This window comes from Oncorhynchus masou, unplaced genomic scaffold (genome assembly GCF_036934945.1).
Source record: "Oncorhynchus masou masou isolate Uvic2021 unplaced genomic scaffold, UVic_Omas_1.1 unplaced_scaffold_1040, whole genome shotgun sequence".
NCBI lineage: Eukaryota > Metazoa > Chordata > Actinopteri > Salmoniformes > Salmonidae > Oncorhynchus > Oncorhynchus masou.
In genome coordinates, this window is record NW_027000101.1 from 67,224 (window position 1) to 93,062 (window position 25,839).

A 25,839-nucleotide genomic window follows, 5' to 3' on the forward strand; every position below is an offset into this window, starting at 1 on the left:
ACCACTCCTTTCCCCTCTTACCCATCCTCCTCTCCTCTGACCCATCCTCCCCTCCCCTCTTACCCATCCTCCTCTCTCCTCTTACCCATCCTCCTCTCCCCTCTTACCCATCCTCCTCTCCCCTCTTACCCATCCTCCTCTCTCCTCTTACCCATCCTCCCCTCCCCTCTTACCCATCCTCCCCTCCCCTCTTACCCATCCTCCCCTCCCCTCTTACCCATCCTCCCCTCCCCTCTTACCCATCCTCCTCTCTCCTCTTACCCATCCTCCTCTCCCCTCTTACCCATCCTCCTCTCTCCTCTTACCCATCCTCCCCTCCCCTCTTACCCATCCTCCTCTCCCCTCTTACCCATCCTCCCCTCTCCTCTTACCCATCCTCCCCTCTCCTCTTACCCATCCTCCCCTCTCCTCTTACCCATCCTCATCTCTCCTCTTACCCATCCTCCCCTCTCCTTACCCATCCTCCTCTCTCCTCTTACCCATCCTCCTCTCTCCTCTTACCCATCCTCATCCTCCACCCCTCCATTCCTTCTCTCTCTGCTGTGCCAGATGGATTGAACAGAATCTACTATTAGTGAAGAGGTCAGACAGTCCATCATCCCCCAGACAGCCCCCCCCCCTCAACTCTCCATCTTTAACCTCCATTAGAAAATGAACATCTCAAAACAAAAACTGAACTCTAAAAATAATCATAACAAAGACACTGAGGTTTGGTCATTGAGATAAACACTTAGTTCATCTTGTCTTTATTCCTACAGCTGTACAGAGCTCGCTCTCTCTCACTCACACACAGTCATCATTAGAAAATATACAAACTACAAATGAAACGTTTAGGTCTACATCGCAACGCACTGGATATAACAAAACACTGATAATACAGTGGTATGATAAAAAAAAAATGACATCATTCATCATCTTCCTCCTCCTCTTCGTCGCTGATGACGTATTTCTTTGCCTTCTTGGGTTCCACCTCCTCCTCCTCATCCTCCTCAGCCTTCCTCTTCCCTGAACTCTCCCCTTCCTACAGAGAGATGGGAGAAAAGAAAGAGGGGGAGAGAGAAAGAGGGGGGAGAGGGAAAGAGGGAAAGAGAGGGGAGGGAGAGAGGGAAAGAGGGGGGAGAAAACAAAGAGGGGAGGGAGAAAGGGGGAGAGAAAGAGGGGGAGGGAGAAAGAGGGGAGGGAGAAAAGAAAGAGGGAAAGAGGGGGAGAGAGAAAGAGGGGGGAGAGAGAAAGAGGGGAGGGAGAAAGAGGGGGGAGAGAGAAAGAGGGAAAGAGGGGGGAGAACACAACAAGAGGGGAGGGAGAAAGAGGGGGAGAGAGAAAGAGGGAAAGAGGGGGAGAAAACAAAGGGGAGGGAGAAAGAGGGGGAGAGAGAAAGAGGGAAAGAGGGGGAGAGAGAAAGAGGGAAAGAGAGAAAGAGGGGGAGAAAGAGGGGGAGAAAGAAAGAGGGAAAGAGAGAAAGAGGGGGGAGAAAGAGGGGGAGAAAAGAAAGAGGGAAAGAGAGAAAGAGGGGGAGAGAGAAAGAGGGGAGAGAGAAAGAGGGGGGAGAAAACAAAGAGGGGAGGGAGAAAGAGGGAAAGAGAGAAAGAGAGAAAGAGGGGGGAGAGAAAAAGAGGGTGAGAAAAGAAAGAGGGGGAGAGAGAAATAGGGAAAGAGAGAAAGAGGGGGGAGAAAACAAAGAGGGGGGAGAAAAGAAAGAGGGGGGAGAAAGAAAGAGGGGGGAGAAAAGAAAAAGGGGGGAGAGAAAAAGAGGGGGATAAAGACAGGAAAAATGTGATTTGACTCACTTCAGATCTGCCTCAAAGTGCTTTGTTAGCTGAACTAGATTCCGATATGTAGTGATTCACAATGTCTCCTGCTGGTAGATCATAGGACTGCACCCTCTGTCACCTCTCCATTCTCTCCCTGTACTAACACCTGTGTGTGTGTCTCACCTCGTCAGAGTCTAGTTTCTTGGCCTTGAGCAGTCTCTGGGCTTTATCATCATCAGAACCCTCATCACTGTCAGACGAGTAGATCCGAGCACGTTCCTCTATATGGAGAGAGGAGAGGGACGGAAGGGAAAGAGGAGAGGAGAGACGGAGGAGAGGAGGGGGACGGAGGAGAGGAGAGATGGAAGAGAGGAGAGATGGAAGAGAGGAGAGATGGAAGAGAGGAGAGGGACGGAGGAGAGGAGAGACGGAAGAGAAAGAGTGGAGGGGGACGGAGGAGAGGAGAGAACGCATTAAAATGAGCAAATACAAACACTTTCGCTGTCTCCTCCTCCCTTGTATTTGATCTGGACGTGTCTCTGTTTAGATATGTTGTGTGTCCTCACCCCTCAGCCCTCTTCCACCTCCCTTGTATTAGATCTGGACGTGTCTCTGTTTAGATATGTTGTGTGTGTCCTCACCCCTCAGCCCTCTTCCACCTCCCTTGTATTTGATCTGGACGTGTCTCTGTTTAGATATGTTGTGTGTGTCCTCACCCCTCAGCCCTCTTCCACCTCCCTTGTATTAGATCTGGACGCGTCTCTGTTTAGATATGGTGTGTGTGTCCTCAGCCCTCCTCCTCCTCCCTTGTATTTGATCTGGACGTGTCTCTGTTTAGATATGTTGTGTGTGTCCTCACCCCTCAGCCCTCCTCCTCCTCCTCCCTTGTATTTGATCTGGACGCGTCTCTGTTTAGATATGGTGTGTGTGTCCTCAGCCCTCCTCCTCCTCCCTTGTATTTGATCTGGACGTGTCTCTGTTTAGATATGTTGTGTGTGTCCTCACCCCTCAGCCCTCCTCCTCCTCCTCCCTTGTATTTGATCTGGACGTGTCTCTGTTTAGATATGTTGTGTGTGTCCTCACCCCTCAGCCCTCCTCCTCCTCCTCCCTTGTATTAGATCTGGACGCGTCTCTGTTTAGATATGTTGTGTGTGTCCTCACCCCTCAGCCCTCCTCCTCCTCCCTTGTATTAGATCTGGACGCGTCTCTGTTTAGATATGTTGTGTGTGTCCTCACCCCTCAGCCCTCCTCCTCCTCCCTTGTATTTGATCTGGACGTGTCTCTGTTTAGATATGTTGTGTGTGTCCTCACCCCTCAGCCCTCCTCCTCCTCCCTTGTATTAGATCTGGACGTGTCTCTGTTTAGATATGTTGTGTGTGTCCTCACCCCTCAGCCCTCCTCCTCCTCCTCCCTTGTATTTGATCTGGACGTGTCTCTGTTTAGATATGGTGTGTGTCCTCACCCCTCAGCCCTCCTCCTCCTCCCTTGTATTTGATCTGGACGTGTCTCTGTTTAGATATGTTGTGTGTGTCCTCACCCCTCAGCCCTCCTCCTCCTCCCTTGTATTTGATCTGGACGTGTCTCTGTTTAGATATGGTGTGTGTCCTCACCCCTCAGCCCTCTTCCTCCTCCCTTGTATTTGATCTGGACGTGTCTCTGTTTAGATAGGGTGTGTGTGTCCTCACCCCTCAGCCCTCCTCCTCCTCCCTTGTATTTGATCTGGACGTGTCTCTGTTTAGATATGGTGTGTGTCCTCACCCCTCAGCCCTCTTCCTCCTCCCTTGTATTTGATCTGGACGTGTCTCTGTTTAGATATGTTGTGTGTGTCCTCACCCCTCAGCCCTCCTCCCATGTATTTGATCTGGACTTGTCTCTGTTTAGATATGTTGTGTGTGTCCTCACCCCTCAGCCCTCCTCCTCCTCCCTTGTATTAGATCTGGACGCGTCTCTGTTTAGATATGTTGTGTGTGTCCTCACCCCTCAGCCCTCCTCCTCCTCCCTTGTATTAGATCTGGACGTGTCTCTGTTTAGATATGGTGTGTGTGTCCTCAGCCCTCCTCCTCCTCCCTTGTATTTGATCTGGACGTGTCTCTGTTTAGATATGTTGTGTGTGTCCTCACCCCTCAGCCCTCCTCCTCCTCCTCCCTTGTATTAGATCTGGACGCGTCTCTGTTTAGATATGTTGTGTGTGTCCTCACCCCTCAGCCCTCCTCCTCCTCCTCCCTTGTATTTGATCTGGACGTGTCTCTGTTTAGATATGTTGTGTGTGTCCTCACCCCTCAGCCCTCCTCCTCCTCCCTTGTATTTGATCTGGACGTGTCTCTGTTTAGATATGGTGTGTGTGTCCTCAGCCCTCCTCCTCCTCCTCCTCCTCCCTTGTATTTGATCTGGACGTGTCTCTGTTTAGATATGGTGTGTGTGTCCTCACCCCTCAGCCCTCCTCCTCCTCCCTTGTATTTGCTCTTGATGGCGGCCAGGCTGACCGACTCATCGCCCTCCTCATCGTCGTCATAGCGATCGGGCTCCAGGTAACCGGCGCTCAGCCCTCGTTGGTGCTGCTTCTCTCTCATCCGTCGCTGTTGGCCCTCACGACGGATAGACGCACGCAGACGCTCCTCCTCTTTCTGTGGGGGGGGGGGGGGGGGGGGCAACATTTTAACCCCTCAATAGAGATAAGGTGTCGTCCGGTCTATTTGAAATGTTCTGAGTAAATATAGGAGACTGTAATCAGCAACAGAAGCCCAGTCAGTGCTTCTAGAAACAACAGAAAGTCTGTCTCGACTCCAGACTGTAGTTAATTAAACTGAACAAAAATATAAACCTCAACATGTAAAGTGTTGGTCCCATGTTTTTTAATGAGCTGATGATATAAATGATTCAAGAAATGTTCACATATTCACAAAAAGTTTATTTCTCTCAAATGTTGTCCACAAATGTATTTCCATCCCTGTTAGTGAGAATTTCTCTTTTGCCAAGATAATCCATCCACCTGACAGGTGTGGAATATCAAGAAGCTGATTCAACAGCATGATCGTTACACAGGTGCACCTTCTGCTGGGGGACAATAAAAGGCCACTCTAAAATGTGCAGTTTTGTCACATAATACAACGACACAGATGTCTCAAGTTTTGAGGGATCGGGAAATTGGCATGCTAGCTGCAGGAATGTCCAGAGAATGTGATGTTAATTTCTCTACCATAAAGCACCTCCGTAACATCGTCTCAGAGAATTTGGCAGTACGTCCAACCGGCCTTACAACCGCACCAGCCCAGAACCTTCACACACCAGCCCGACTTCTTCACCTGCGGGATCGCCTGAAACCGGCCACCCGGACAAACTGTTGAAACTGTGGGTTTGTACAACAGTTCTGTACAAACGGTCAGAAACCGTCTCGGGGAAACTCATCTGAGTGTTCGTCGTTCCTCACCGGGGTCTTGACCTGACTGCAGTTCAGTTGTAACCGACTTCAGTGGACGAATGCTCCCCGAGACGGCCACTGGCACACAGGAGTTTCAGCTGTACCAGGCAGATGGCACACAGGAGTTTCAGCTGTACCAGGCAGATGGCACACAGGTGTTTCAGCTGTACCGGGCAGATGGCACAGAGGAGTTTCAGCTGTACCAGGCAGATGGCACACAGGAGTTTCAGCTGTACCAGGCAGATGGCACACAGGAGTTTCAGCTGTACCAGGCAGATGGCACACAGGAGTTTCAACTGTACCAGGCAGATGGCACACAGGAGTTTCAGCTGTACCAGGCAGATGGCACACAGGAGTTTCAACTGTACCAGGCAGATGGCACACAGGTGTTTCAGCTGTACCAGGCAGATGGCACACAGGAGTTTCAACTGTACCGGGCAGATGGCACACAGGAGTTTCAGCTGTACCAGGCAGATGGCACACAGGAGTTTCAGCTGTACCAGGCAGATGGCACACAGGAGTTTCAACTGTACCAGGCAGATGGCACACAGGAGTTTCAACTGTACCAGGCAGATGGCACACAGGAGTTTCAGCTGTACCAGGCAGATGGCACACAGGAGTTTCAACTGTACCAGGCAGATGGCACACAGGAGTTTCAGCTGTACCAGGCAGATGGCACACAGGAGTTTCAGCTGTACCAGGCAGATGGCACACAGGAGTTTCAGCTGTACCAGGCAGATGGCAGACAGCGTGTGTGGTGTTGTGTGGGCGAGCAGTTTGCTGATGTCAACGTTGTGAACAGAGGACACACACCATGATGGTATGGGGCAGGCATAAACTATGAACAACGAGATCCTGAGGTTCATGGTCATGCCGTTCATCCGCCTCCATCACCTCATAATTCAGCATGATAACGCACGACCCCATGTCGCAAGGATCTGGACACAATTCCTGGAAGCTGAAAATTTCCCAGTTCTTCCATGGCCTGCATTCTCACCAGACATGTCACCCATTGAGCATGTTTGGGATGCTCTGGATCAACGTATAGAACAACGTGTTCCAGTTCCCAGCCCATTTCCAGCAACACACAGCCATTGAAGAGGAGTGGGACAACGTTCCACAGGCCACAATCAGCAGCCTGATCAACTCTATGTGAAGATGTGTCACGCTGTATGAGGCAAATGGTGGTCACACCAGATACTGACTGGTTTTCTTTATCTAAGGTATCTGTGACCAACAGATGCATATCTATATTTCCGAGTCATGTCAAATCCATAGATTAGTGCCTAATGAATTTATTTCAATTGACTGATTTACTTACATGACCTGTAACTCAGTAAAACCTTTTATAATCGTTGCATTTTTTTGCGTTAATATATTTGTTGAGTGTAGTTCTGCTAACATTACACCGCACATCTCATAACCTTATTACACGACATCCTATATGAAATGACAGAGTCCAACGTGCGTTACCTTGATCATCTCGTTGCGTTGAGACTCAGGGTCTCGTCCAGCCATGGGCAGTATTCTGATCTTCTGGGTCTTCGAGCAGCGGTCAGCCAGAGAGAGGGTCATCTTCCTGTGGGTGGCACTGTCTGTGGAGTGGGGTCTGGAGGGAAAACACACAGTAACAGCCTGTGGGTGGCACTGTCTGTGGAGTGGGGTCTGGAGGGAAAACACACAGTAACAGCCTGTGGGTGGCACTGTCTGTGGAGTGGGGTCTGGAGGGAAAACACACAGTAACAGCCTGTGGGTGGCACTGTCTGTGGAGTGGGGTCTGGAGGGAAAACACACAGTAACAGCCTGTGGGTGGCACTGTCTGTGGAGTGGGGTCTGGAGGAAGACACACAGTAACAGCCTGTGGGTGGCACTGTCTGTGGAGTGGGGTCTGGAGGGAAGACACACAGTAACAGCTTGTGGGTGGCACTGTCTGTGGAGTGGGGTCTGGAGGGAAAACACACAGTAACAGCCTGTGGGTGGCACTGTCTGTGGAGTGGGGCCTGGAGGGAAAACACACAGCAACAGCCTGTGGGTGGCACTGTCTGTGGAGTGGGGTCTGGAGGGAAAACACACAGTAACAGCCTGTGGGTGGCACTGTCTGTGGAGTGGGGTCTGGAGGGAAAACACACAGTAACAGCCTGTGGGTGGCACTGTCTGTGGAGTGGGGTCTGGAGGGAAAACACACAGTAACAGCCTGTGGGTGGCACTGTCTGTGGAGTGGGGTCTGGAGGGAAAACACACAGTAACAGCCTGTGGGTGGCACTGTCTGTGGAGTGGGGTCTGGAGAGAAAACACACAGTAACAGCCTGTGGGTGGCACTGTCTGTGGAGTGGGGTCTGGAGGGAAAACACACAGTAACAGCCTGTGGGTGGCACTGTCTGTGGAGTGGGGTCTGGAGGGAAAACACACAGTAACAGCCTGTGGGTGGCACTGTCTGTGGAGTGGGGTCTGGAGAGAAAACACACAGTAACAGCCTGTGGGTGGCACTGTCTGTGGAGTGGGGTCTGGAGGGAAAACACACAGTAACAGCCTGTGGGTGGCACTGTCTGTGGAGTGGGGTCTGGAGAGAAAACACACAGTAACAGCCTGTGGGTGGCACTGTCTGTGGAGTGGGGTCTGGAGGGAAAACACACAGTAACAGCTTTATCTCTCCAATCAGACATTCATGTTTGTTCGTTTAAACTGAAAGAGGAACTTTCAGTCTCATAACACTGTACCAAAACAAGTCCCCTTCTATTGTAATACTGTACCAAAACAAGTCCCGTTCTATTGTAATACTGTACCAAAACAAGTCCCGTTCTATTGTATCAAAACAAGTCCCGTTCTATTGTAATACTGAACCAAAACAAGTCCCGTTCTATTGTATCAAAACAAGTCCCGTTCTATTGTAATACTGTACCAAAACAAGTCCCGTTCTATTGTAATACTGTACCAAAACAAGTCCTGTTCTATTGTACCAAAACAAGTCCCGTTCTATTGTAATACTGTACCAAAACAAGTCCCGTTCTATTGTAATACTGTACCAAAACAAGTCCTGTTCTATTGTAATACTGTACCAAAACAAGCCCTGTTCTATTCTAATACTGTACCAAAACAAGCCCTGTTCTATTGTAATACTGTACCAAAACAAGTCCTGTTCTATTGTAATACTGTACCAAAACAAGTCCTGTTCTATTGTAATACTGTACCAAAACAAGTCCTGTTCTATTGTAATACTGTACCAAAACAAGTCCCGTTCTATTGTAATACTGTACCAAAACAAGCCCCCTTCTATTGTAATACTGTACCAAAACAAGTCCTGTTCTATTGTAATACTGTACCAAAACAAGTCCTGTTCTATTGCAATACTGTACCAAAACAAGTACTGTTCTATTGTAATACTGTACCAAAACAAGTCCTGTTCTATTGTAATACTGTACCAAAACAAGTCCTGTTCTATTGTAATACAGTACCAAAACAAGTCCTGTTCTATTGTAATACTGTACCAAAACAAGTCCCATTCTAATACTGTACCAAAACAAGTCCTGTTCTATTGTAATACTGTACCAAAACAAGTCCTGTTCTATTGTAATACTGTACCAAAACAAGTCCCATTCTAATACTGTACCAAAACAAGTCCTGTTCTATTGTAATACTGTACCAAAACAAGTCCTGTTCTATTGTAATACAGTACCAAAACAAGTCCCATTCTAATACTGTACCAAAAACAAGTCCTGTTCTATTGTAATACTGTACCAAAACAAGTCCTGTTCTATTGTAATACTGTACCAAAACAAGTCCTGTTCTATTGTAATACTGTACCAAAACAAGTCCTGTTCTATTGTAATACTGTACCAAAACAAGTCCTGTTCTATTGTAATACTGTACCAAAACAAGTCCTGTTCTATTGTAATACTGTACCAAAACAAGTCCCGTTCTATTGTACCAAAACAAGTCCCGTTCTATTGTAATACTGTACCAAAACAAGTCCCGTTCTATTGTAATACTGTACCAAAACAAGTCCCGTTCTATTGTAATACTGTACCAAAACAAGTCCCGTTCTATTGTAATACTGTACCAAAACAAGTCCTGTTCTATTGTACCAAAACAAGTCCCGTTCTATTGTAATACTGTACCAAAACAAGCCCTGTTCTATTCTAATACTGTACCAAAACAAGTCCTGTTCTATTGTAATACTGTACCAAAACAAGTCCTGTTCTATTGTAATACTGTACCAAAACAAGTCCTGTTCTATTGTAATACTGTACCAAAACAAGTCCTGTTCTATTGTAATACTGTACCAAAACAAGTCCCGTTCTATTGTACCAAAACAAGTCCCGTTCTATTGTAATACTGTACCAAAACAAGTCCCGTTCTATTGTAATACTGTACCAAAACAAGTCCCGTTCTATTGTAATACTGTACCAAAACAAGTCCCGTTCTATTGTAATACTGTACCAAAACAAGTCCTGTTCTATTGTACCAAAACAAGTCCCGTTCTATTGTAATACTGTACCAAAACAAGTCCTGTTCTATTGTAATACTGTACCAAAACAAGTCCCGTTCTATTGTGATACTGTACCAAAACAAGTCCCGTTCTATTGTGATACTGTACCAAAACAAGTCCCGTTCTATTGTGATACTGTACCAAAACAAGTCCCGTTCTATTGTGATACTGTACCAAAACAAGTCCCGTTCTATTGTGATACTGTACCAAAACAAGTCCCGTTCTATTGTGATACTGTACCAAAACAAGTCCCGTTCTATTGTGATACTGTACCAAAACAAGTCCTGTTCTATTGTGATACTGTACCAAAACAAGTCCCGTTCTATTGTAATACTGTACCAAAACAAGTCCAGTTCTATTGTAATACTGTACCAAAACAAGTCCCGTTCTATTGTAATACTGTACCAAAACAAGTCCCCTTCTATTGTAATACTGTACCAAAACAAGTCCCCTTCTATTGTAATACTGTACCAAAACAAGTCCCGTTCTATTGTAATACTGTACCAAAACAAGTCCTGTTCTATTGTAATACTGTACCAAAACAAGTCCTGTTCTATTGTAATACTGTACCAAAACAAGTCCTGTTCTATTGTAATACTGTACCAAAACAAGTCCCGTTCTATTGTGATACTGTACCAAAACAAGTCCCGTTCTATTGTGATACTGTACCAAAACAAGTCCCGTTCTATTGTGATACTGTACCAAAACAAGTCCCGTTCTATTGTGATACTGTACCAAAACAAGTCCCGTTCTATTGTAATACTGTACCAAAACAAGTCCCGTTCTATTGTAATACTGTACCAAAACAAGTCCTGTTCTATTGTAATACTGTACCAAAACAAGTCCCCTTCTATTGTGATACTGTACCAAAACAAGTCCCCTTCTATTGTAATACTGTACCAAAACAAGTCCTGTTCTATTGTAATACTGTACCAAAACAAGTCCCCTTCTATTGTAATACGGTACCAAAACAAGTCCTGTTCTATTGTAATACTGTACCAAATCAAGTCCTGTTCTATTGTAATACTGTACCAAAACAAGTCCCCTTCTATTGTAATACTGTACCAAAACAAGTCCCCTTCTATTGTAATACTGTACCAAAACAAGTCCTGTTCTATTGTAATACTGTACCAAAACAAGTCCTGTTCTATTGCAATACTGTACCAAAACAAGTACTGTTCTATTGTAATACTGTACCAAAACAAGTCCTGTTCTATTGTAATACTGTACCAAAACAAGTCCTGTTCTATTGTAATACTGTACCAAAACAAGTCCCATTCTAATACTGTACCAAAACAAGTCCTGTTCTATTGTAATACTGTACCAAAACAAGTCCCATTCTAATACTGTACCAAAACAAGTCCTGTTCTATTGTAATACTGTACCAAAACAAGTCCTGTTCTATTGTAATACTGTACCAAAACAAGTCCCGTTCTATTGTAATACTGTACCAAAACAAGTCCTGTTCTATTCTAATACTGTACCAAAACAAGTCCTGTTCTATTGTAATACTGTACCAAAACAAGTCCTGTTCTATTGTAATACTGTACCAAAACAAGTCCCATTCTAATACTGTACCAAAAACAAGTCCTGTTCTATTGTAATACTGTACCAAAAACAAGTCCTGTTCTATTGTAATACTGTACCAAAAACAAGTCCTGTTCTATTGTAATACTGTACCAAAACAAGTCCTGTTCTATTGTAATACTGTACCAAAACAAGTCCTGTTCTATTGTAATACTGTACCAAAACAAGTCCCGTTCTCAGCTTAGATACTGTGTTGTTGTCCACTATTCCATCTGGACGGAGCTCAGCTTAGATACTGTGTTCTTGTCCACTATTCCATCTGGACGGAGCTCAGCTTAGATACTGTGTTGTTGTCCACTATTCCATCTGGACAGAGCTCAGCTTAGATACTGTGTTGTTGTCCACTTTTCTATCTGGACGGAGCTCAGCTTAGATACTGTGTTCTTGTCCACTATTCCATCTGGACGGAGCTCAGCTTAGATACTGTGTTGTTGTCCACTATTCCATCTGGACAGAGCTCAGCTTAGATACTGTGTTGTTGTCACTATTCCATCTGGACGGAGCTCAGCTTAGATACTGTGTTGTTGTTCACTATTCCATCTGGAGGGAGCTAAGATACTGTGTTGTTGTTCACTATTCCATCTGGACGGAGCTCAGCTTAGATACTGTGTTCTTGTCCACTATTCCATCTGGACGGAGCTCAGCTTAGATACTGTGTTGTTGTTCACTATTCCATCTGAACGGAGGTCAGCTTAGATACTGTGTTGTTGTTCACTATTCCATCTGGAGGGAGCTCAGCTTAGATAATGTGTTGTTGTTCACTATTCCATCTGGACAGAGCTCAGCTTAGATACTGTGTTGTTGTTCACTATTCCATCTGGACGGAGCTCAGCTTAGATACTGTGTTGTTGTCCACTATTCCATCTGGACGGAGCTCAGCTTAGATACTGTGTTGTTGTTCACTATTCCATCTGGACGGAGCTCAGCTTAGATACTGTGTTGTTGTTCACTATTCCATCTGGACGGAGCTCAGCTTAGATACTGTGTTGTTGTTCACTATTCCATCTGGAGGGAGCTCAGCTTAGATACTGTGTTGTTGTCCACTATTCCATCTGGAGGGAGCTCAGCTTAGATAATGTGTTGTTGTTCACTATTCCATCTGGACGGAACGTGTTCCTGTATTCGGTGCATGATGTCTTTCAGAGCTTTGGGTTGGGGTTCAGACAAAGGGCAAGGTGTGTGGATGCCTACATACAGTGTGTGTGTGTGTGTGTGTGTGTGTGTATAGACAGTGTTACCTGAAGGTGAGTTTGGTCTTGAACACAGCCTGTCCCTGTAGTCCAGTTCCTTGTCTGATGAACAGGTGGTTGTGGTCTCCTTGGAGAGGAGCTTTATACACATCAAACACCTCGTTACCCAGGTGGAGAGACATGCTGCGGAGACAGAACACATCAAACACCTCGTTACCCAGGTGGAGAGACATGCTGCGGAGACAGAACACATCAAACATCTCGTTACCCAGGTGGAGAGACATGCTGTGGAGACAGAACACATCAAACACCTCGTTACCCGGGTGGAGAGACATGCTGTGGAGACAGAACACATCCACAGATACATACACATGTCAACACACATTTCCCCATTGTTAAATCAATGTATTAATTATTCAAGCATAATCATCAGCTGTCCAGCGTTACTCCTCTTCATCAGGAGTCCCAGCGTTACTCCTCTTCATCAGGAGTCCAGCGTTACTCCTCTTCATCAGGAGTCCAGCGTTACTCCTCTTCATCAGGAGTCCCAGCGTTACTCCTCTTCATCAGGAGTCCCAGCGTTACTCCTCTTCATCAGGAGTCCCAGCGTTACTCCTCTTCATCAGGAGTCCAGCGTTACTCCTCTTCATCAGGAGTCCAGCGTTACTCCTCTTCATCAGGAGTCCAGCGTTACTCCTCTTCATCAGGAGTCCAGCGTTACTCCTCTTCATCAGGAGTCCAGCGTTACTCCTCTTCATCAGGAGTCCAGCGTTACTCCTCTTCATCAGGAGTCCAGCATTACTCCTCTTCATCAGGAGTCCCAGCGTTACTCCTCTTCATCTCGCCCTCTGAGGGTCTTGTGTGTGTGTGTGTGTGTGTGTGTGTGTGTGTGTGTGTGTGTGTGTGTGTGTGTGTGTGTGTGTGTGTGTGTGTGTGTGTGTGTGTGTGCTGACCTGCCGTCAGACCACTTGACGATGCGGGCGTTACTCTCTCTGCTCTCGTTCCCCTCCTCGTCTTTCTTGGCTCTCCACCGGATAGTATTCTCAACCTGAACACAGAACACTGTCCCATCACACAGAACACTGTCCCATCACACAGAACACTGTCCCATCACACAGAACACTGTCCCATCACACAGAACACTGTCCCATCACACAGAACACTGTCCCATCACACAGAACACTGTCCCATCACACAGAACACTGTCCCATCACACAGAACACTGTCCCATCACACAGAACACTGTCCCATCACACAGAACACTGTCCCATCACACAGAACACTGTCCCATCACACAGAACACTGTCCCATCACACAGAACACTGTCCCATCACACAGAACACTGTCCCATCACACAGAACACTGTCCCATCACACAGAACACTGTCCCATCACACACAACACTGTCCCATCACACACAACACTGTCCCATCACACACAACACTTACATCACACACAACACTTACATCACACACAACACTTACATCACACACAACACTTACATCACAACACTTACATCACAACACTTACATCACAACACTTACATCACAACACTTACATCACAACACTTACATCACAACACTTACATCACAACACTTACATCACAACACTTACATCACAACACTTACATCACAACACTTACATCACAACACTTACATCACAACACTTACATCACAACACTTACATCACAACACTTACATCACAACACTTACATCACAACACTTACATCACAACACTTACATCACAACACTTACATCACAACACTTACATCACAACACTTACATCACAACACAACACTTACATCACAACACTTACATCACACACAACACTGTCACATCACACACAACACTGTCACATCACACACAACACTGTCACATCACACACAACACTGTCACATCACACACAACACTGTCACATCACACACAACACTGTCACATCACACACAACACAGTCCCGTCACACAGAACACATCACTGTCCCATCACACAGAACACATCACTGTCCCATCACACACACAACACACACAACACTGTCCCATCACACACACACAACACTGTCCCACCACACACAACACTGTCCCATCACACACACACACAACACTGTCCCATCACACACACACACAACACTGTCCCATCACACACACACACAACACTGTCCCATCACACACACACACAACACTGTCCCATCACACACACACACAACACTGTCCCATCACACACACACACAACACTGTCCCATCACACACACACACAACACTGTCCCATCACACACACACAAATGTCCCACCACACACAACACTGTCCCATCACACACACACACAACACTGTCCCATCACACACACACACAACACTGTCCCATCACACACACACAACACTGTCCCATCACACACACACACACAACACTGTCCCATCACACACACACACACAACACTGTCCCATCACACACACACACACAACACTGTCCCATCACACACACACACACAACACTGTCCCATCACACACACACAACACTGTCCCATCACACACACACAACACTGTCCCATCACACACACACAACACTGTCCCATCACACACACACAACACTGTCCCATCACACACACACAACACTGTCCCATCACACACACACACACACACACAACACTGTCCCATCACACACACACACAACAGATCACACGCAACACTGCCACATCACAAAGAAGAACACCGTCCCATCACACAGAACACATCACTGTCCCATCACACAGAACACATCACTGTCCCATCACACAGAACACTGTCCCATCACTACACTGTCACATCACTGTCACATCACTCACTCACAACACGGTCACATCACACACACATCACTGTCACATCACTCACTCACAACACTGTCACATCACTCACAACACGGTCACATCACTCACTCACAACACGGTCACATCACACACACATCACTGTCACATCACTCACTCACAACACTGTCACATCACTCACTCACTCACAACACTGTCACATCACTCACTCACAACACGGTCACATCACTCACTCACAACACGGTCACATCACTCACTCACAACACTGTCACACTCACTCACAACACTGTCACATCACTCACAACACTGTCACATCACTGTCACATCACTCACTCACAACACTGTCACACTCACTCACAACACTGTCACATCACTCACTCACTCACAACACTGTCACATCACTCACTCACAACACTGTCACACTCACTCACAACACTGTCACACTCACTCACAACACTGTCACATCACTCACTCACTCACAACACTGTCACATCACTCACTCACTCACAACACTGTCACATCACACTCACTCACAACACTGTCACACTCACAACACTGTCACATCACTCACTCACTCACTACACTGTCACATCACACACACACAACAGTCACATCACTCCCAACACTGTCACATCACTCACACAATACTGTCACATCACTCACAACACTATCACATCACTCACAACACTATCACATCACACACACACACAACACTGTCACATCAATACACAACAATGTCACATCAATACACAACAATGTCACATCAATACACAACAATGTCACATCAATACACAACAATGTCACATCACAAAACTGTCACATCACAACACACACAATACTGTCACATCACATCACACACACAGGGCAAGAACTGAGCACACACACACACCTTCAGTTTGAGCCTGGTCCGTCCCTCTTCATCCAACATCTCCTCATCCTCAAACTCATCTTCATAGTACTGGGAGTCAAAGGGTCTGAACAGAGAGGAACACACACATCACATCAGAGTTCAGAGTTCAGAGAGAAGACACTGCTTCTACCTATCCAGACCTTCACATCTGAAAACATGGACTGCTCAGGGGAAGGTCAGAGTTAGGGGTCAGGGTTAGGGTCCGGGGGGTGTCAGGGTCTAGGGTCAGTAAGTGAACTGGGACCATCTGGGGTGAGTCTAACCTGGGCTCAACAGAGAGGAAGTTGGGTAGTTTAACGAAGTAGAGGTCTGATCCTAGATCAGTGCTGACTTTAGGAATCTCCACCTCGATACGAGTCTCTGGAACGGGCTCCTCCTCAGCCTGCTCCCCTTCCATACCATCCTCTTGGTCCTGGGGAGAGAAACACACATGGAGAGACACACACACAGAGAGACACACACACACAGAGAGACACACACACACAGAGAGACACACACAGAGAGACACACACAGAAACACACACACAGAGAGACACACACAGAAACTCTTAATTATTAGTTCTTGTAACATGCAGAGGTAAAGTGTGTCTCACCAGGGGTTGTCCTGGAGTGGGGGGGTAAAGTGTGTCTCACCAGGGGTTGCCCTGGAGTGGAGGGGGGTAAAGTGTGTCTCACCAGGGGTTGTCCTGGAGTGGGGGGTAAAGTGTGTCTCACCAGGGGTTGTCCTGGAGTGGAGGGGGGGGGGGGGTAAAGTGTGTCTCACCAGGGGTTGTCCTGGAGTGGGGGGGTTAAGTGTGTCTCACCAGGGGTTGTCCTGGAGTGGGAGGGTTAAGTGTGTCTCACCAGGGGTTGTCCTGGAGTGGGGGGGGGGGGGGGGGGGTAAAGTGTGTCTCACCAGGGGTTGTCCTGGAGTGGGGGGGGGGGAAGGTGTGTCTCACCAGGGGTTGTCCTGGAGTGGGGGGGTAAAGTGTGTCTCACCAGGGGTTGTCCTGGAGTGGGGGGGTAAAGTGTGTCTCACCAGGGGTTGCCCTGGAGTGGAGGGGGTAAAGTGTGTCTCACCAGGGGTTGTCCTGGAGAGGGGGGTAAAGTGTGTCTCACCAGGGGTTGTCCTGGAGTGGAGGGGGGTAAGGTGTGTAAGGTGTGTCTCACCAGGGGTTGTCCTGGAGTGGAGGGGGGGGGGGGGGTAAGTGTGTGTCTCACCAGGGGTTGTCCTGGAGTGGGGGGTAAGGTGTGTCTCACCAGGGGTTGTCCTGGAGTGGGGGGGGGGTAAAGTGTGTCTCACCAGGGGTTGTCCTGGAGTGGGGGGGTAAGGTGTGTCTCACCAGGGGTTGTCCTGGAGTGGGGGGGGGGGGGGGGGGTGTGTCTCACCAGGGGTTGTCCTGGAGTGGGGGGTAAGGTTTGTCTCACCAGGGGTTGTCCTGGAGTGGGGGGGGGGGGTAAGGTGTGTCTCACCAGGGGTTGTCCTGGAGTGGGGGGGTAAAGTGTGTCTCACCAGGGGTTGTCCTGGAGTGGGGGTAAAGTGTGTCTCACCAGGGGTTGTCCTGGAGTGGGGGGGGGTAAGGTGTGTCTCACCAGGGGTTGTCCTGGAGTGGGGGGGGGGTAAGGTGTGTCTCACCAGGGGTTGTCCTGGAGTGGGGGGTAAAGTGTGTCTCACCAGGGGTTGTCCTGGAGTGGGGGGGTAAGGTGTGTCTCACCAGGGGTTGTCCTGGAGTGGGGGGTAAAGTGTGTCTCACCAGGGGTTGTCCTGGAGTGGAGGGGGGGGTAAAGTGTGTCTCACCAGGGGTTGTCCTGGAGTGGGGGGGTTAAGTGTGTCTCACCAGGGGTTGTCCTGGAGTGGGAGGGTTAAGTGTGTCTCACCAGGGGTTGTCCTGGAGTGGGGGGGGGGGGGGGGGGTGAAGTGTGTCTCACCAGGGGTTGTCCTGGAGTGGGGGGGTTAAGTGTGTCTCACCAGGGGTTGTCCTGGAGTGGGGGGGGGTAAAGTGTGTCTCACCAGGGGTTGTCCTGGAGTGGGGGGGTAAAGTGTGTCTCACCAGGGGTTGTCCTGGAGTGGGGGGGGGGGTAAGGTGTGTCTCACCAGGGGTTGTCCTGGAGTGGGGGGGTAAAGTGTGTCTCACCAGGGGTTGTCCTGGAGTGGGGTAAGGTGTGTCTCACCAGGGGTTGTCCTGGAGTGGGGGGGTAAAGTGTGTCTCACCAGGGGTTGTCCTGGAGTGGGGGGGGTAAAGTGTGTCTCACCAGGGGTTGTCCTGGAGTGGGGGGGTAAGGTGTGTCTCACCAGGGGTTGTCCTGGAGTGGGGGTAAGGTGTGTCTCACCAGGGGTTGTCCTGGAGTGGGGGGGGGGGGGGGTAAAGTGTGTCTAACCAGGGGTTGTCCTGGAGTGGGGGTAAAGTGTGTCTCACCAGGGGGTTGTCCTGGAGTGGGGGTAAAGTGTGTCTCACCAGGGGTTGTCCTGGAGTGGGGGTAAAGTGTGTCTCACCAGGGGTTGTCCTGGAGTGGGGGTAAAGTGTGTCTCACCAGGGGTTGTCCTGGAGTGGGGGGTAAAGTGTGTCTCACCAGGGGTTGTCCTGGAGTGGGGGGGGGGGTAAAGTGTGTCTAACCAGGGGGTTGTCCTGGAGTGGGGGTAAAGTGTGTCTCACCAGGGGTTGTCCTGGAGTGGGGGTAAAGTGTGTCTCACCAGGGGTTGTCCTGGAGTGGGGGGGGTAAAGTGTGTCTAACCAGGGGGTTGTCCTGGAGTGGGGGGGGGGGGGTGTGTCTCACCAGGGGTTGTCCTGGAGTGGGGGGGTAAAGTGTGTCTTACCAGGGGCTGTCCTGGAGTGGGGGGGTAAGGTGTGCCTCACCAGGGGTTGTCCTGGAGTGGGGGGGGGTAAAGTGTGTCTCACCAGGGGTTGTCCTGGAGTGGGGGGGGGGGGGTAGGTGTGTCTCACCAGGGGTTGTCCTGGAGTGGGGGGAGGGGGGGTAAGGTGTGTCTCACCAGGGGTTGTCCTGGAGTGGGGGGGGGTAAGGTGTGTCTCACCAGGAGTTGTCCTGGAGTGGGGGGGGGGGGGGGGTAAGGTGTGTCTCACCAGGGGTTGTCCAGGAGTGGGGGGGGATAAAGTGTGTCTCACCAGGGTTTGTCCTGGAGTGGGGGGGGATAAAGTGTGTCTCACCAGGGGTTGTCCTGGAGTGGGGGTAAAGTGTGTCTCACCAGGGGTTGTCCTGGAGTGGGGGGTTAAGTGTGTCTCACCAGGGGTTGTCCTGGAGTGGGGGTTAAGTGTGTCTCACCAGGGGTTGTCCTGGAGTGGGGGGGGGGGTAAGTGTGTCTCACCAGGGGTTGTCCTGGAGTGGGGGTTAAGTGTGTCTCACCAGGGGTTGTCCTGGAGTGGGGGGGGGGGGTTAAGTGTGTCTCACCAGGGGTTGTCCTGGAGTGGGGGGTTAAGTGTGTCTCACCAGGGGTTGTCCTGGAGTGGGAGGGGTTAAGTGTGTCTCACCAGGGGTTGTCCTGGAGTGAGAGGTTTCTCAGCATCACTGTCTGATGAGATGTCGTCTGCCTCTCCAAACAGGTCGTCTGCTGCTGGCTTCTTACCTGAGGAAGAGATGGAGAGAGAGGAGTCCTGAACCCTAACCTTTGACCCGTAACAGGTAGGAGTGGAACATTGAGGGATTATACCCTGACCCCACCTCCTCCTCAAAGTGCATCGGAGTAGGCTTGGGTGGTATCCAGACTGTCATACCTTCATACCGACCGTGTGCCATCCTGGGATATTCAGTAATACCAGCACTGAACACAAGGGGTGCTGTTTTCTAACCCCACTGAGCCTCTGCAATATGGAGGTTACCAATGCTAATAAGTACATGTGAAATCCCATAGTGAATGCTAGCTAAATGTTAGCGAGCGCATTGCGAACATTTTAGAGTCTCTGACAAACTATTTGCAGAACGGACAATAGCGTTCTCCTGACCCACTAGGGGATTCTCCTGATCCACTAAGGGATTCTCCTGACCCACTAGGGGATTCTACTGACCCACTAGGGGATTCTCCTGACCCACTAGGGGATTCTACTGACCCACTAGGGGATTCTCCTGACCCACTAGGTGATTCTCCTGACCCACTAGGGGATTCTCCTAACCCACTAGGGGATTCTCCTGACCCACTAGGGGATTCTCCTGACCCACTAGGGGATTCTCCTGATCCACTAGGGGATTCTCCTGACCCACTAGGGGATTCTCCTGATCCACTAGGGGATTCTCCTGACCCACTAGGGATTCTCCTGACCCACTAGGGGATTCTCCTGACCCACTAGGGGATTCTCCTGATCCACTAAGGGATTCTCCTGACCCACTAGGGGATTCTCCTGACCCACTAGGGGATTCTCCTGACCCACTAGGGGATTCTCCTGATCCACTAGGGGATTCTCCTGACCCACTAGGGGATTCTCCTGACCCACTAGGGGATTCTCCTGATCCACTAGGGGATTCTCCTGACCCACTAGGGGATTCTCCTGACCCACTAGGGGATTCTACTGACCCACTAGGGGATTCTCCTGACCCACTATGGGATTCTACTGACCCACTAGGGGATTCTACTGATCCACTAGGGGATTCTCCTGACCCACTAGGGGATTCTCCTGACCCACTAGGGGATTCTCCTGACCCACTAGGGGATTCTACTGATCCACTAGGGGATTCTCCTGATCCACTAGGGGATTCTCCTGATCCACTAATGGATTCTCCTGACCCACGAGGGGATTCTCCTGACCCACTAAGGGATTCTCCTGACCCACTAGGGGATTCTCCTGACCCACTAGGGGATTCTCCTGACCCACTAGGGGATTCTCCTGATCCACTAGGGGATTCTCCTGACCCACTAGGGGATTCTCCTGATCCACTAGGGGATTCTCCTGACCCACTAGGGGATTCTACTGATCCACTAAGGGATTCTACTGATCCACTAAGGGATTCTACTGATCCACTAAGGGATTCTACTGATCCACTAAGGGATTCTCCTGACCCACTAGGGGATTCTACTGATCCAATAGGGGATTCTACTGATCCAATAGGGGATTCTCTTGTTACCAAGCAAAGCTTGATTTTGGAAGAAACTAACCACTTAACTAGATAACTAGCTACTAAATTAGCAAACCAAATGCACAACTGCAGAGCATTTAGCACCTTTTAGACAGTCAACTTAATAGTGAGAAGATATTTAGCTGTCAAATTTGTAAGTCGCTCTGGATAAGAGCGTCTGCTAAATGACTTAAATGTAAATGTAAATATGTGTAACTACATCTCCTGGCTCATGCTGCACAACAGTGAGTGACTCAAGGCTCCAGAATGTCAAATAATGTGACAGGAGACAAAGCAGACCACCATTGCAAGTTGACTGCAGTACATAAAAAGTAGCTACAAATATTCTAATTTATTAAATAAATGAGACAGTTACAACGTTATTGCAAAACCATCCTGTGGCTATTTCCAAATCCCCCGGGATACGGTATCCTGTATATATCAGGGTTCCTCAAATGGCCAAACCATTTTTACCCCCCCCCCAAGTTGAGCAAAATGTTTTTTTTTTTTTACATAAAAGCCTAAAAACACCAGGAAATCAGCTCCAAGTGATTTTAATTCTGGAAAATCGGTTCCCAAGTATTCCCATGCATTATACATACAAATGTAAGCCAGGTTTGAAATTATGATGTTTTAGTCAAATATTATCTCTGTTTGGGTTTTTTGTGGTCAATTTGCAGTCTACAAATGATTTGTAATTATGTTCCGGACCCCTGTCGGAACATCCACTCAAGAATAATATTTTTTGATTTTATTTCATTTTTTTAATCAGCCTTTGGCTGAATCTCGTTGATGATCCCTGGTATATATGATATATACTGACCAAGCCGACACCAGGAGGAACCTGGCATCTTCTCCTCTAGAATGCGTTGAGGAGACCTCCTAAAGGACTCTTCAGATTAGGGTTGCATTTTTCTAAACGCCCACGTTTTCCAGAATTCCCGGTTGGAAGACTCCCGGATTTGGGCGGGGATAAGCAGGAAATCCGGAATCCTCAAACCAGGATTTCTGGAAAACCAGGGATTTTTGGGAAAGTTATTTTTGAAACCAGCCTTCAGATCTAGGTTTACCTTTACCCTTCTTCTTGGCTCCAACATCGCTGTCAGAGTCTGTGCCAGACGCAGCCATCTTCTTCTTGGCTCCAACGTCGCTGTCAGAGTCCGAGCCAGACGCCGCCATCTTCTTCTTGGCTCCAACATCGCTGTCAGAGTCTGAGCCAGACGCCGCCATCTTCTTCTTGGCTCCAACATCGCTGTCAGAGTCTGAGCCAGACGCCGCCATTTTCTTCTTGGCTCCAACATCGCTGTCAGAGTCTGAGCCAGACGCCGCCATCTTCTTCTTGGCTCCAACATCGCTGTCAGAGTCTGAGCCAGACGCCATCTTCTTGTTCTTCCGTCCGACGAAGTCATCCTCGCTGTCACTGCCCTTCGCAGACTCTGAAGCACACACACACACACCATTTAATTATTATAATTATCCTGTAGACTATGATATTGGTAAAGCTCGATAGAGGACATTAATACAAGAGAAAAGCAGATGTTGCTGAAGGTTGCTTCAGGTTTCTTTTCAAACTCCCAAGGCTGATCTAGTGAGTGGCTAGAGGAAGGTCCTTCAGACACCACACACACACACACACACACACACACACACACATACACTCTCTTCAATACCTGACTTCTTCATGCTCCTATGCCCCGCCCCGTCCTCATCAGAATTCTCTCGCTCATCGTCCGATTGGTGCCGCTTCTTCTCCTCTTCCTCATCCTCTGATTGGTCACTCTTAGCCCCTCCTCCCCACTTTTCATCATCTGATTGGTTCTCCTTGCCTGACCCCTCCCCATCTGAGTGGGGGTTCCGGGCCCTGAGTGGGGGTGCCGGGCCCTGAGTGGGGGTGCCGGGGTCTGACAGGGGGTGCCGGGGTCTGACAGGGGGTGCCGGGGTCTGACAGGGGGGTGCCGGGTGCGGAGTGGGGGGTGCTGGGAGCCGAGTGGGGGGTGCCGGGAGCCGAGTGGGGGGTGCCGGGAGCCGAGTGGGGGGTGCCGGGAGCCGAGTGGGGGGTGCCGGGCGCCGAGTGGGGGGTGCCGGGAGCCGAGTGGGGGGTGCCGGGGTCGCTATGGATACTGGCAGGAAAACAAGTTATTATGCATTATGTACATTCCAATGACATTTGTTTTCACTCAAAGTGCTTTCAATACCAGATGAAAAAGCACTAGCCTATATAAAAACATCCCATAATCATTCCTCCTCACCTCTTCTCAGAGCGAGCACTGCCCCTCCCAGACCTGGGGCTTCCCACCCCCGATACTGGACTGCCTGCCTCTGACCTTCGATCTCCATCTTCCTCCTGGTGCCCTCTCTCCGACCCACTGTGCTGCTCCGCGTCTGACTGGTCATTGTCCTCGGGCTCCGAGTGCATGCTGGCGTCCGACTGGTTTCCTGAGCGTTCCGACAGGTTTGATTGGTTGTCGCTGTGTCGGCTCTGGCGTTCCTCTTCACTGTCATCCCCAAACAGCTCCTGGTTCATAGAGTTATACCATGTTATTATTGAGGTTAAGAGTGTTTCCTGTGTGTGTGTGTACTGAAACAACTGGACCTCACCTTAGTGTTGGGCTTTCCCCCATCTTGTCCATCGTCATCTCTCCCGCTGTCGCTGCCAGAGGCGTTACTATGGGAACGGGACCGGGGCAACTCCGGCTCAGATTCAGAACCTGAACCAGAGCCAGACGCCACTGCTGAGACCACTACACACACACACACACACTGTCATGTTAGCTTTCAGCAGAGGGGAAATATACATGCATGTGAAATAAACACAAATACTAACGTTAGCTACGCACGCCCTATGGGGAGCTTGGATGGTTAGATAGCTAACGTTAATGTGCTGGACCAAGTATGTACTGGCTATTTTGGTTCTAGTTAGGTTGTTGATGGATATTCTCAAAGGTCCTCTTTACTATCGTTAGCTACTTGTTAGCCACTTAACGTTAGCTTCGCTAGCATCAGCCAACCGGCCTTAGCTAGATCACATTAGCTAACTTACTAGCTGTAACTGCATGAAGCTTTTCATCGAGCGTGACTTTAGACGTGTTTAGCTAACGTTTCGGAGCAGCATTTTGATGGCTAACTTCACCTCTTTGTTCGTTATCACTGTCCCCATCACTCCCGAACAGTTCGTCCATGTCCGCCATTTCTTTCGATGAGGACGAACCGGAAGTGACAGAGAAGCGTTTTACCAGTTCAGCACGACACGATTAACTGCATTGAATATCCACCGGGTGGCGGCAGATGAGCGCTGTGAAATAAGGTGCATGTAAACATGCATCAGATCAATACGTTAATGGCAATCATTGTGTTATTTTATCATTTAACCCTGACAAAAAAGATTGCGGTTTATAAAAGTGCAGAATCTGTAGTCGACTGTGGTATTTTGGACGCAGTAATTGCAGAATAACTGCTGTGTACTACACTCTAACTGCAGTCTTTTTTTTGTAAGGATGCTGAGAATGAGCAGTGTGTAGCATCAATGCTGGGTGATGACACACAGCACAGGACCTTTCTCATCTGGTAGAGAGAGGGGCTCACCTGTTGAACAATAAAGATCCTGGAATTATTTTCTTTTAAACATTTTTATTTCAACTTTATTTAACCAGGTAGGCCAGTTGAGAACAAGTTCTCTTTAACAACTGCGACCTGGCCAAGATAAAGCAAAGCAATGCGACAAAACAACAACAAACGTACAGTCAATAACACAAAAGAAAAGAAAAATAGAACAAAATTTGATTTGATTTGATTTGAAATGTAGAAGATTAGAGAAATCAAATCAAATCAAATTGTATTTGTCACATACACATGGTTAGCAGATGTTAATGCGAGTGTAGCGAAATGCTTGTGCTTCTAGTTCCGACAATGCAGTAATAACCAACAAGTAATCTAACTAACAATTCCAAAACTACTGTCTTATACACAAGTGTAAGGGGATAAAGAATATGTACATAAAGATTTATGAACGAGTGATGGTACAGAGCAGCATAGGCAAGATACAATAGATGGTATCGAGTACAGTATATACATATGAGATGAGTATGTAAACAAAGTGGCATAGTTAAAGTGGCTAGTGATACATGTATTACATAAGGATGCAGTAGATGATATAGAGTACAGTATATACGTATACATATGAGATGAATAATGTCGGGTATGTAAACATTATATTAGGTAGCATTGTTTAAAGTGGCTAGTGATATATTTTACATAATTTCCCATCAAATTTCCCCACAATTCCCATTATTAAAGTGGCTGGAGTAGGCAATAAATAGGCCCTAGAGGCGAAGATAATTACAATTTAGCATTAATACTGGAGTGATGCAGTTGAAGTCGGAAGTTTACATACACCTTAGCCAAATACATTTTAACTCAGTTTTTCACAATTACTGACATTTAATCCTATTAAGAAATTCCCTGTCTTAGGTCACTTAGGATCACCACTTGATTTTAAGAATGTGAAATGTCAGATTAATAGTAGAGAGAATGATTTATTTAATATTTTATTTCTTTCATCACATTCCCAGTGGGTCAGAAGTTCACATACACTCAATTAGTATTTGGTAGCTTTGCCTTTAAATTGTTTAACTTGGGTCAAACGTTTCGGGTAGCCTTCCACAAGC

General features: G+C 48.1%; 1 protein-coding gene across 1 annotated transcript; it reads right to left on the reverse strand.

Annotated features, from left to right (window-relative positions):
- Window positions 1–709: 709 nt before the first annotated feature.
- Window positions 710–24,373, reverse strand: LOC135528813 (RNA polymerase-associated protein LEO1-like). The gene is made up of 15 exons (XM_064957868.1): window positions 24,306–24,373; window positions 23,774–23,916; window positions 23,425–23,690; window positions 23,107–23,295; window positions 22,846–23,027; window positions 22,246–22,611; window positions 19,600–19,694; window positions 16,399–16,547; window positions 16,115–16,199; window positions 13,386–13,480; window positions 12,481–12,615; window positions 6,643–6,778; window positions 4,180–4,375; window positions 1,935–2,032; window positions 710–1,021 (listed from the first exon to the last, which is right to left on the reverse strand). The coding sequence occupies exons 1-15, from the start codon at window positions 24,361–24,363 to the stop codon at window positions 905–907; spliced, it is 2,310 nt and encodes a 769-aa protein (XP_064813940.1). The 5' UTR covers window positions 24,364–24,373; the 3' UTR covers window positions 710–904.
- Window positions 24,374–25,839: the final 1,466 nt, after the last annotated feature.